General features: G+C 45.0%; 1 protein-coding gene across 3 annotated transcripts in view; it reads left to right on the top strand.

Annotated features, from left to right (window-relative positions):
- Positions 1–13244, top strand: part of SORBS1 (sorbin and SH3 domain containing 1) — a 231778-nt gene that overhangs the window by 156361 nt on the left and 62173 nt on the right. For all 3 annotated transcript variants that reach the window (XM_047073202.1, XM_047073204.1, XM_047073203.1), the window contains 3 exons: positions 10494–10541; positions 10666–10795; positions 12320–12434. In XM_047073202.1, coding sequence (XP_046929158.1) covers positions 10494–10541; positions 10666–10795; positions 12320–12434 — 293 coding nt within the window. The remainder of the gene's footprint in view (positions 1–10493; positions 10542–10665; positions 10796–12319; positions 12435–13244) is intronic.

Here is a 13244-nt window from a genome sequence, read left to right as displayed (position 1 = left end):
GTACTAAATCCCTCTTGCTTACCAGATCCTCTGTATATGTAATTCTTGGTCCAAGAGGAAAAAGGGTATTGTCTCTTTAGATGTGTCTCAGTAATTCAGGCGAAAGGACTGGATTTTTCAAAGCAATTTGAGTTTCTTTCCTATCACTCGTGAAGCCTAGTACATTCCAGAATTCAAGGGGCCTGAATTGTGCGCGGATCCCTGTTCGTTCATTCTCTCCATTTGTATCTTCCTCTATTCTCTCTCCCAAACCTGCTCCTCTGCCTAGACACTCCTGAAGAAAACCCTTATTTCCCTACGTACCAATTCCCTGAACTTCCTGAAATCCAGCAAAATTCTGAAGGTACCATAAACTTAGACAGTGTATCTGTTGTCCTAGCCTTAAATTAATTCTTATAGTTCCATTATAGGAATAAGATTTGGCTTTTAGATTTTGTTTTTTATAGTCATTTTCGGTTGGTGAAAGTCTCATTTGCATGATGTGCTATATTAAAATAACTAAGGCCTTTCTAATTCATTAATCTCGTTTTAAGTGTGATGCTGTGTGCTTTAATAACACTAAAATAGGTAATCGTTCAAAAGAGCCAATTGGGGATTTGTCAGTTCCTCCACTTCATGGTGGGTGGTTTCAAAATCCACTGCTTTTCTCTGCTACAGAGGACAATCCCTACACTCCTACCTACCAGTTTCCAGCATCTACTCCTAGTCCTAAATCTGAAGGTAATTAAAGGAAAATCACGTGCCTCTCTTTGTACTGGTGCTGTTACTTTCTTCTTCACCTTGGGGTTTTTTCTGGTGGCTAACGGGCTGTCTCCCAATCTTTTGCTTCCCCCAACCTTGTGTTTTGTGGTATTGCTTCACTCCTCGCTGACTGTATGACCTGAGTCTATCCGGATGGATTTTCATACCGTTCCCTTGGAGTTTACATGATTAATTGGGTAACCGATGTAGCTTAGTTATAATGCTTTGAACGTGTGGGGCTCTGGGAAAAGCTGCCAGTGTTTGGGGTGGTCACATGGTGCTGGTGGCTGGGCAGTGACTCAGGGAGGCTGTTGTGATGCTGATGGGAGCGGGTAGACAGGCCCCCTGTCAACAACAGAAAAATTACCCACTTCCTACATGTGCAACAACTTGTCGCCGGCCCCCTCTTGTCATGGACCCTCAGGGTGCGTCTCCTTGGTAAGGAATTCCCAAAGAGGTTTCCAGGTATGAGGTTCAGCCCTGGTGGGAGATGACATCTCTCAAAAATAAGGGTTTTGGCCAAGTGAGAAAATGTTTCGTGAAAGAGCTGGCTAGGAATTTGGACCTGCTGGGAAGGATGGCCACACTTGTACCTAAGACTTTTTTCTGGGGCAAGAAGTCTTGGTGTCAAAGAAGGTTCTAAAAGGTAAGATAAAGGCACCATCCTGAGAATTATCCTGTCCTGGGGATCGTCTGATCTCTGGGTGAGTGACCCAGAGAGCGGGAAATGGAGGGGTACACAGAGGACATTTCATTAAATGCTCTTCTAGGATGAGATGTTGAATGCTCTGAACGTCACTTATTCAACTAGTACCGAGCACTTGCATTGTCCTTGGAACCGAAAATAGTACCACGAATAAGATAAGTCCTCTGTTTTCAGAAGTGCACGTCTGGCAGAGAGGTAGACGCGGCCCCTTCATTGCACTATGTCTGTAGGGGGGCAGCTGCAAGAGCATATGCCCCGAAGGCTGGAGGAAAGCTTGCTGGTGGAAAGGGGGCCCTCCGTACATACCTGGAGAATGTTGATGAGTGAGGCTTTGGTACCAGCATTCCTTTTTAGGGACGAAGCCCAGTTCACCCCCCCGTATTTCTGTGCTCTGATTAGCCGAGAAGCCATCCCGCACAGCCCTTCTCATCACTGGTAGATTCGTCCATTCACTCATTCACCAAACTCTCATTGACTACTTAACATGCATGAAATGACACTCTGGGAAGTGTTAGATACAGTTTTAGCTAAAATACCGTGTTCCCTTCTGGCTCTGCCCTTGATATGCTAGTCAGTGGTTTCCAACCTTTTCATGTCTGGATCTGAACGAAAAGAAGTCTACCAAACAAACCCAGGCTTCACATCAGATGCTGATGATTTCATTATAATCAGCAACCTCCCCACTTCCAACAAGAACCTATTTGGTGTGAGGTAACCTCATCTTTTGATCTTGGGGTGCTGATTCCAGCCAAAAGCATTGCTTAAGAAACAACTGAGCTGAATGAGGGAGAAATTTTTTTAGGGTAATTTTGACCGTGCAGTGTTTAGTTGGTGCCTCATTTGGACTTGAGAGCCCAGCGCACTCCTAGGGTAGGGGTCCCTTCTGGAGAAGGTGACAAGGGCACTGCAAGCCTGAAGGCACAGTGTTTGTGGGCAGAGGAAGGCCACCTGGAGAAGTCCTGGGAAGAAATACAGTGACTCCGTCGCACTGGAGGAATGCCGGGGGCCTGCCACAGGCAGGTCAGCCTGGCTGTCTGTCTGAAGCCAGGGTTTCGTGGCCTCACGCCCAGAGCTGCCGTGTCATCTGCTGCCACACCTTAGCAACCCCAGCTGACAATGACGTCTGCTGTTTGGGACACATCAAGTTAGGCGCAAGAGGGAATTGAGGTTATTTTTCCTTGAGGCATAAACAGTAAGGGACGATATGATAGCTTTTCACCCGTAAAGTGGGAAGCAAACCTTAATATTTTTTATTTTCAAAGACCAAAAAGGATGAAATTGTCTTGAAGGATAAAAAGGGAAAAAAAATTAGATTGAACATAAAAGATTCATAACAACCAAGATGATTAGGTTTTCACACGAGTTTCTAAGAAGTCTTTTTCCCTGGAGACCTTTTTAAAAATAGGGTAGATTCCATCTCGCCCCTGCTCCCTGCTCAAGATGACAGATCCAGACATAGACCACAGACGGATTCAACTGGATGAAGGCTTTTTACAAATGAGTGAAATGTTTGAGCTAAATCGCTTTAAAGAATTGGTATTTTTTAACTTCTTTTTTTTTTTTTAAGGTATTAAGAGATTCTCTGGCTTGTGGTTTTGAGGTCGGTAAGCTCTGGCAGGTCCCTCTCAGCCCTGTCGTTGGTACCGGTGCCAGCCCTGTGTGCTTCCAACAGGTGGCCCTGAGCTCTGCACACCTTAACGTGGGAGATATTTATGCCTTTCAAAGAAAGGTGTTAAGGACAAATCAGCACCTAACCAGGGTTCTACCCATAGATTTTAATGAGCATGAAAAAATAGCCAGCTTTAATGAGGAAGGCGAGCCATCATTCCAGAGTCTCTCCTTTACGAAGAGCGGGCTGCTGTTGCTGCTGGGTTTTTTGTTTTGCTTGAACTCAGAATCTGAAACTAGAATTACTTTCAGTAAATCTGTCAAAACCTAGCCTCAGGGATGCTGCCTCTGCCTAAATTCTAGTTGTTTAGAGGATGTACAAAAAGACTAAGTGTCTGAAAGCTGATTCTCCTAAGTAGTAAAGGACTATGTGAAAGTTTGTTTATGCCAGCTTAGCAACCCTTTCCCCACCCCGCCCAAGTACTACCATGAAAGAGTAAACTTCTATCCAGACTTTCAGAAGATACGTAGAATTATGTCTTAATCAGTGAAGTTTAAAATGTACTTTAAAAGAAACCTATAAATTCCAACAGGGCGCGGTCACTTCTAATCATTTTATAATCTTTGAGACCACTCTGTGGGACAGGAGGTCTTTGTTTCATGAGGTAGTTGGGAGTAATTGGGGCTAGGGAATTAACAGAATGGATTCAGGAGACGTATTTCTTGAAATTTCCCTGTATACCCTGGTCACTAGAAAGCTTATCAAAAATAACAATTCCTTTGGGAATAACTCTCAAGTAAGGCTAAGCAAATGAGTTTTACTTCCTTTTTTTTTTTTTTTAAGCCTTCACTTGACCCGCCCTCTCCTCCCCATCATTCCTTCCTCTGTGACCCAAAGCTGCCTGTCTGTGAATTCCATTCTCTTCTCTCTCTCAAAGGCAGATAGATGTCTTTTCGTAGCATCTGGGATGTCACTGGGACAGAAAGATTGTTGGGGTGGGGTGAGAGAGCGTAGATGGCCACAAGAGCCAGCCCCACCCCCTGCTGCACCCAGATGTGGAGGGGCTGCTATGGAGGGTCTTCAGATGCCCTGCCCCTGGTTTCCTCTGGAGTAGGAGCCAGAGGAACAAGCTGTGGAGGAGAAGCCTCAGAAATGCTGCCGCTGCCTCTTCCCCCGTCTCCTGCTTTGGGAAACAGCAGTGTGGTGGCTCAAACCTCAGCGGCTCACAAGTCTAATTCTATTAATAATAACAATAACAACAACAACAATAATGGCATAACCACTGCAGCGACTGCCACGACCACCGTTTATTGAGCCCCTACCGAATACAGGGCCCCACATCCTGAGTGCATCACAACCGTCACCTTGTTTCATCCCTACAGGGACCCCCTGAGGTAAGTCCTCATTTCGTAAATAAAGGGTGTGAGGCTCGGGAAACTTATGTAATTGTTCAAGATCACCCAATAAGTAGCAGAGCTAGGTTTCAAACCCAGATCTATAGGACCCCCACACATGGGCTCTTTCTTACTGTTCTGCTGCACTGCTGATTCCTCTACCTCTCCTGCTGCACCCTGTGTTCTTGGCTGACCCCTCTTGCCAAGGGCTTTCTTACACCTAACTCCGGACATCCAGCCTGCTTTGCTTCTGAATAGGCTGAGCCGGTGTCTCCCGGGATGATTTCTGGGAGTATGTAAAGAAAGGTCCCCAAGATATTTGATTTGACGTATGGCCAGGACTGGGAACCACTGGCGTGAAGGAATACCACCCTTCCCACCCTCCAAGAAAGAGAAGATACTCGCCAGTGCAATCTGGGGGATTTGGATATAGAATTCAAGCAGGGAATACAGATTCAAAAGAGTTAGCCTTCCCACTCTAAACATGCCAAATGATGTTGGCTCTCTTGACCTGCTTTATGTCCACAAAATGGCAGAGCTTTTCAAGTAATGCCTCCAAGTCAGCATAAAACTGAGTATCTGGTGTGTTTTTCCATGGTCCTGAGAATACATTTGGCCATGTCAGGGTAGAGGGCTGTCCTCTTAGCCAAGGGGTAAAGTCCCAGAGACCAGCTTTTCCTCTTGCTTTTGGATGCTTCTTCCACCAGTCAGGCTGATGGTGACCACTGCCACCTCCTGGCAAAGTGTCTCAAGACACCACCCCAAGGCATCCTCAAGTTATGGTGACATATGCAGTAGTGGTCTGTCTCACTGAGCTTTCTCCTTGTTCCTAGATGAGGATGTGCCAGAATAAGGATTTAGGAGGCTGATTTTTTTCCCAGGCACGTCTATACCGAATTAAAGTAATCCTCTACTGGCCTTTCAAGATTTCTAAGAATAGCTTTACTTTGCTGGAGTTCAAGCAAACAGTTCTATTGTGAAAATGCCTGGCCAGGATCTGCACCCCATGCCCCAAGCTCCAGCTAGCTAGCACTGCCCAGAGGAGGCGGACCGAGCTGCCCGGTCACCTTTGCTCTCCTAACGGGAGCTGCGCAGGACGGCTCCGCCCAGCCAGTGCGGAGTCTTGGACGGGCCTGCAAGATAGTTGAGAGGCACTAGCAGCTACTCCCTTTCCACCTCCAAGGGCCAGGAATGCCACTGGAGATGAGGACGGTGAGTCTTTTTCCAGCCCTCTGGTCCTCCCCAGGTCTTCCTCCTTCCCCTTCTTCCCTTCTACACATCATTCTTTCCTTCAGATTTTTTTTTTTTTTATGAATTTGTTTTCTATAGCTACTCTACACCCTATCAGGATCTTTTTTTTTTAATCCCCTGAAATTTGCCTTTAACCAGAACACAGAAGACAGTTTGGAGAATCCCTGAGCTCCCTGGACTATGCCTGACCACCTTACCCCATTTCTCCTTGTGCTCATTCTGCTCTCCCATCCCACCCAGACTTTGTACCCACTTCTGCATGCATCTTTTTCTTTGAATATTTTTGGTTGTAGGGTGAGTATGTGTCTATCTTGACTCTTTTATCCCTCCTCTTCCTAAGTGTGTGGGGTAAAGCAGGAGAAGGAATTAATTTGTGCAGTAGATAAAGGTTGTGTCAGAAATCTGCCCCTGATGTTAGAAAAATAATTGTAAATTTAGGGGATCCTGGGTGGCTCAGTGGGTTGTGTGTCCAACTCTTGATTTCAGCTCAGGTCATGATCTCACAGTTTGTGGGATTGAGCTCCATGTGGGGCTCTGTGCTGGTGGTGCGGAGCCTGCTTGGGATTCTCTCTCCTCTCTCTGCCCCTCCCCTACTTGCTCTCTCTCGAAATAAATGAGTAAACTTTATTTTTAAAAAAAGAGAAAGAGGGGCGCCTGGGTAGTCAGTTGGTTAAGTGTCCGACTTTGGCTCAGGTCATGATCTCGCGGTTTGTGGGTTCGAGCCCCACGTCGGGCTCTGTGCTGACATCTCAGAGCCTGGAGCCTGCTTTGGATTCTGTGTCTCCCTCTCTCTCTCTCTCTCTGCTCTTCCCCCACTCATGCTCTGTCTCTCAAAAATGAATAAACATTAAAAAAAATTTTTAAGAAGAGAAAGAAATAGTTGTAAGTCTAAAGGCCTAAGAAATGCATAAAATGAAAATTTGATAAAGGCAAGTGATTATGTAAATACTCCTTTTTGCTCATTATCTCATTTTAGTTACATAATTTTTTATAAAATAATCATTCTCAACCAGCACTTGTTCCAATGTTTTTAAGATTGTTATAAATTCTCAAAAAAGAAACCCAGAAAACCCAGAAAAAAAGTCTTTTTTAGAAGTTCATTTAAAGTCACTGTGGTTGAAAAGGCAATTATGTGCTTCCTGGCAGTTTTAGGAGAGTAGCTGTCCCCAAATCGAGCCTCCAAGGACAGATTGCCAAAGCCTAGAGGGCAATCACTGGTGTGTAAACATCGGAGCCCAGCAGGGGCCTTTGGGTTCCAGAAGTGGATTTTTCACTCTGAGTAAATCCTACTTAGTGTCAGAGCTTCCTGGAAGTCACTGGCACCGGAAGTTCTGGGTGTTGCTGCCGAAGCTTAGTGTTTTTTGCTTGGGGCTCTGGGGCACAGTCAGCATGTGGCTCCACCACAAACAGGAATCACAAGATCCCGGCTCAGCTGAGCCCCCTAAGGCACAGCTTTAAAGAACCCTTGGAGAAACCGTAAAGGCAGGATTTGAGACACAGACAATGTCTGTGTTCACAGACAACTGGAGAAACGTTTCATTTGCTATGTCTTAACTGTGCTTAAAAATACACTCCCTTTGGCTAACTCTAGTGTACAGAAACGCAGAAGAGCGACCCTTGCACCCAGTTTTCCCATTCCTCGGTATTTCTAACTTCTTATCCATCTACCCCAGCGTGGACTCAGTCTGCCAGGAGAAGGTAACAAGAGAAGCAGCAAGTGGATGATGGATGTAGCAAGAGTGACTCAGTTTTACCCTTGTCCCTGGAGACCAGGAGAGAACTAGAAGTGGATGACTCAGAAAACTTGCTTAAGCATCACCAGCAAGGGGATGATGCAGAAAAATGGAGCAAAGGCTCCAAGGGTTGGAAGTCAGTCTGGCCAACACTGTAGTGCGTGACTTGAGTTTCAAAACAGCACCCTCCCCTGCCTCTTCCACAACAAAAATTACAAGGGAATAGCCACAGTGTTCCCCACGATTGGGTAGATGAGACTGGGGTGAACCGGAGCACGGAGCACCCATCCCTGTCACAGGGCTGAGAGGCAGCACAGGGAGGTGGAGTCGGAAAGACCTTGAATCCATTCCTGCTTTGTCTTTTTCTCACAGTGAGGCTAAGAGCAAATTTTCTTAACGTCCCTGGACCTAATTTCCTTGTCTATGAGATGAGAGATTTCTATACCTCCAGGAGTTTTTGCAAGAATTGAGATGATGGTAAATTATCAGCCACTGTTAGGCACTTAATGGAAGCAGCTATTATTTTTATTCACACACATAGGTAAAATTTTCTTACACTAGATTTGTAAGACAAACATAAAAAGTTTAAATAAATTTTACATTCCCTGCAACTTGCCCTAATTGCTAGTGTTCAACGGAATCCATGGAACTTCAGTTTGCCCTCTTAAAAGTCAAACTGAAATCCACATGTCAGAGTCGGATCCGATGGACACTGAGAAAGAAACGAAAAGCTCAGAGGCACTCCTGCCCTATGTTGGCCTTGGATGGGTGACAAATAAGAGGTAGCTTTTTGTTTGTTTGTTTTTGTTTTGGGGTTCTTTTTTTTTTTTTTTTTTTTGGTAAGTTTATTTATTTGAGAGAGAGCAGGGTAGGGTCAGAGAGAGAATCCCAAGCAGGTTCAGTGCAGAGCCCAACCTGGGGCTCAATCTCATGAACTGTGAGATCATGACCTGAGCAGAAATCAAGAGTCGGCTGCTTAACCCACTGAGCCAGCCACCCAGGCGCCCCTAAGAAGTAGCTTTAAGAGTGTTCAGTCACTCAGACTTCTCTTTTGCCTTCACCCCCATTTTTCTCCTTCTGTTCAATACACATACTCTCCAAGCTGTGCTATTTTTTTTTCCCCATCTTATAAGAACTATTTGTCATTTCCTTCTAGCAAATATTTCAGAATTCTACATAAGGAAGCTCTAAGAAGAAGAAAATTTTTAAAGAGCTTGGGCTTTAAAACAAGTTGAATATTTAATATTTTGAATGTTTAAATGCTATTTTGCCCCCATGAAAATTTTGCTTCTTGCCCCAAGAACCAGGTAATAGTTATACATTAACACTGACCTTACCATGTATGGATAAGCTGTTGCTTCATGATTCAGAGAGAGGGTTTTGAGCTAAAATGCTAGGCTGGATTTTAAGCAGTATGTACTGCTGGTGTTCCTAAGTAAGCTAATTTCTCATTTGGCAGACGCCGTTTTTCTGATCACATCTTTGTAGTCAGAGCTGATGTTTAGTTTTCTCTGACATCGTGTCATTTCAGTACGATAATCAGACATTCTGTGAAAAAACAAAAACAGGCAAGACAAAATACTTCGGAACAGTACCCCACAAATATGTCTGGATATCATTTTATCTCTTCCTTCTGCCCTGTTTTCAAAAGCTAACATAAATGAGCTTGAACCCCCCAAGTCTTGTTCCACTTTGATGTTGACTAGTTCTTACCCTCGAAGCAGAAGGAGGAAGGGAGGGAAAGATAACTTGGTACCTGATACCTTTCCTTTATTTGGGCTGGGAGAGACCTGGGGCAGATGAAAATCAGGAGAGGAAATGGGATAAGAAGCGGTGATAGAGAAACTGTCTTTGAATAATACTCAAAATAATATTTATCTCACGAAACATCCTGGACTTCACTGCTCTGAAACTCAAAGTGATTTGCAGAGAGACAGAACTTGGTTAGCACTTTGTCAACACATTACATTGGATTCTTTGGCTTGTCCTTGTGGGTTACTGTGTGTTCTTTGTTAAAGCTCTTCTGGATTTTAAGGGAAGGAGTTGGGTCTTCATTTCATATTCATGAATTCTTAATTCAGGTTAGCAAGATATTAGAAAATGGGAACAGCCGACTGATTCAGCCTAACTCTTGTTGGAGAAGTGCTTTGGAGGGATTATCGTGGATGTGGTGACTAAATGTCCTACATTTTCAGGACAGTTCCAGTTTGAAAATCTGTTTCCATAAATGTGCGTGTGGTCTCATTTTTAGTTCAGGGCGACCACTAACGTGAGTGGCTCAGATCTGGTCTCGGTTCTACAAGTGTCCGTGTCCCAGTGTTCCCCTTACTTAAGGACGTGTGTCTCTCCCCTGGAGAGCAGTCTCACAAAACCGTGTGAGTTTGATTTGGTCCAGAGTCATGGTTTAGACACTTAGGCTGAGCAGTACCTTTGCAAAGCAAACCTGCCAGGGTGTGCCATGTTCCAAGACAAGCGAGCTACTCAAGCAACTAGATGGAGGTGGAATCAAAACAAATGATTATGAGGGGCTTGTCGAACTGTGTTCTCAGCTGCAGCACCTCTTTAAGTGATACTTAAATGGGACCTCAGAGTATAAATCGGGTCACAGCTGAGGTGGGCAGTTGAACCCACATCACTGGGCCTCTTCATTCCATCTAGTGGCGGTCCTGGGGGACTGTGTGGAACTCAGTCTGGGACCTATCTCCGCCCTTGCGTCCAGCCCAGGCTGGGGACCCTGCATTCTAGCTTTGCTTGTGGAAATTGTCTTGAGGAGGACCTTTGGCTATTTGTCCCCATGCTTCCTTGGTGGCAGGTGGCAATCAGCCCGCAGGGGTCATGAATGTACCTTCCAGCCTCCAGGTCTGCAGACCCTCTTTGGTTGGGTGGGCTCTCAAATGGGGTTTGCGATGGTGTGGCTTCCGGCCCTGGGCCCCTCCTCTGTCTCTCGGGCCCCCGGTGTGGCTGGATGCTGGTGCAGGATGGTGTGAGTGGGGGACGTGTCACCTGGTTCTCTTACCTTAGCCAGATTCCTCCTGATTGTGTTTTGTTTTGTTCACTAGATGATGATTCAGATCTGTACTCGCCTCGGTACTCCTTTTCTGAAGACAGTAAGTGACGCAGAATTTTCTGGTCGCGGGGGAGGAAGAGAGGGTGGTGGATGGGGGAGGATATCTTCCTGTTTTTGGTTTCCCCCAGGTTTGAAAGTCTTTTGTACCCACTTTTCTTCTCTAGCAAAATCTCCCCTTTCTGTGCCTCGCTCAAAAAGTGAGATGAGCTACATTGACGGTGAGAAGGTGGTTAAGCGGTCGGCCACACTCCCCCTCCCAACCCGCTCTTCCTCACTCAAATCCAGCCCAGAAAGGTAAGAGCTCCCCCATCCATCATCAGCTGAGATTTAGGGCACTCACACCCAAGCTAGCAGTGAAGTATTGTCTCTCTCCACTGGGGCAGGCAGCCTTGGAGGCAAGAGTCAAGCAGACCCGACTTTGAATCCCTGTGCCGTCACTCATGAGCAGTGACTTATTCTGAGTCTCAATGTCCTCATCCGTTAAATGGGCATACGTTTTACACTTATAGGGATGTTGTGAAGATAAAACAATGCATATAATATTTGTAGTAGTGCCTGACTAATGGTAATGGCTCAATTAATGTTGCCTGTAATTATCATGTCTTTTTACCCTTCTCACAAGAGAAATCTTAGCTGTAAGATTTGTCATGTGTTTTTATACTCTTTGTGCATACTGAAGGGGCCCATAATTTTAAAATGAAGCCACACATATTAGTATCTATTTGTTTATGTAACGCGTATCCCTGAAAGATAAGGCTCGGACTGGTTACGCTGATGGCGTTCATCATCTCCCAATGGCTGTAGTAAATGACCTGCTTTTCTTTGTTGAGTTCTTATGCCTGATGGAGTAACCTTTTTATGCTTTGATAATTAATTTGAAAGGAAAGCTGAGGATGCCCTTACGTCCTGTGGGTAAACACGCAAGTGCATTCATCTTGAGGTTCAGGATATACCTCAAGCATCTACTGGGTACCTTCTGTGTACAGGTTGAGCCGGATACTGTGGGGGAATAGAAGCATATATAAATCATTGTCCCTGCCTTCGAGAAGTTTATAGCTTTGCAGGAAAAAAATAAATATAATCACAGTGCAAAATGCAATAATGTACACGCACTAAAAATTTGCAATTTTTAAGGATTCACATTTCACCTGGAACCCATCCTTGGCTCAGGTTAATTAAGTAGCTGTGCCAAAGGCTGCAGTATTGGTGACTACTGGGGCAGGGTGTGAAACAGGCAAGACCATGGCTGTTAATAGCCAATAACAGTTGTTGAGTGGTCACCATGAGCCCGGTGCTCTGCAAAGTGACTTACGTGAGCTGTCTCATTTAACCCCTACAACATCCCCCTTTTTCAGATGAGGAAACTAAAGTAGCCGTAGGTAAGGTACTTGGCTCAGATCACCACGCCAGCAGCGCTGTAGCAGGGACTGGAACCAGAGCCGCCCGGCTCCAGGACCCACGTTCTCTTGCACTGCACTAGCAGGAGTGGGAGGTACAGGCATGCTTGGGGAATGATAAGCTCGTGAGACGAGAGCAAGTGTGGCTGAGGCTGCTTCCCACCCTTCTTCTCGTTCTCTTCTCTCTGCTTCCTGGTGCCTGGTTTTGAGCACAGGACACCTCAAGCCTTTTGTGAAGCGAACGCAGAGACGTAACTGGTTATTTTGAGAAGGAACCCAGCACAACTAAATGCTTCGCGTCCGGTCCGATTTTATGCTTCGGATATAAAAATTCCTTGATTAGACTACAGTCAGCCAAAGCCAGACCGTGTCGGATGCCAATTTTCATGAAAATAGCTCTAATAGGATTTTTTTTCTACAGAAACGACTGGGAGCCCCCAGATAAGAAAGTGGATACAAGGAAATACCGTGCAGAGCCCAAAAGCATTTACGATTATCAGCCGGGCAAGTCTTCCGTTCTGACCAACGAAAAGATGGTAATGTGTATATTAAAGTTCTTTTGTCTCCCCTGCCACGTTCTTTAATCCCGATGCATTGTGCATCTGGGTTACGTTCTTTCTCCCCTGAGGTAGACTCGCTATGTTTCGAAGACCATGAAAACATGAAGCATTTTTACCCTTTTCAGTTTTGCAGGTGTTTATAAATTAAGTCCTGGGAGTCTGCTTTGAAAGAAACCTTATTGTTCTTTGTTGTTCTTTTTGTGCATGATTTGAACTAATTTAAAATCCCCTACTAATGTAAAGATTGATTTTGCTGCTGTCTTTTTAAAAACCTCTAACCATTAATTTATCAGGCTTATTGCTAACTGGACCAGAGTCAGGTTTTTGGTTTTTTTTTTAAGCGGCTCTTATTTGAACACACATAAATTTTGTAGAAGCTACCGGCACGTCATTAAGAGGTAAATAATGAATCTGATGTTGTGACTTGGGAAAAAAAGACCCAGGCTGTTAGAATATGTCTTGTAGGTCTTCCCCTTCTGCCGAGTGCAGTATTGAGGACGAATCTCATATTCAATCTGGTTTCTGATTCTCTACACAAGTTCACATCGCCAAGCGATTATAAGTGGGGAAAATGGCCTGTATAGGCATAGAAGACCACCCTGGAAACGAGGCTTCTTCTGCGAAGTGGGAAGAATTTTTACAAATTGATTAGTTTTGTATCTGCCACTCACGCTTCCCTTTTGTTCACCCTTCGTTAGAAAAGCTGGTTCAGAATTCTGATCATGGTTAAAGGGATTCTCCAAAGCTCTATAAAGATTGCAGCCCTCCAGCCGTGCCAGCAGGATG

Source organism: Lynx rufus, unplaced genomic scaffold, assembly GCF_022079265.1.
Source record: "Lynx rufus isolate CCGP_SWC_20201006 ecotype Redwood Valley unplaced genomic scaffold, mLynRuf1.p SCAF_11, whole genome shotgun sequence".
Lineage (NCBI taxonomy): Eukaryota > Metazoa > Chordata > Mammalia > Carnivora > Felidae > Lynx > Lynx rufus.
The sequence above is the reverse complement of the archived record's forward strand: the minus strand, read 5'-3'. Positions and strand labels throughout refer to the sequence as shown.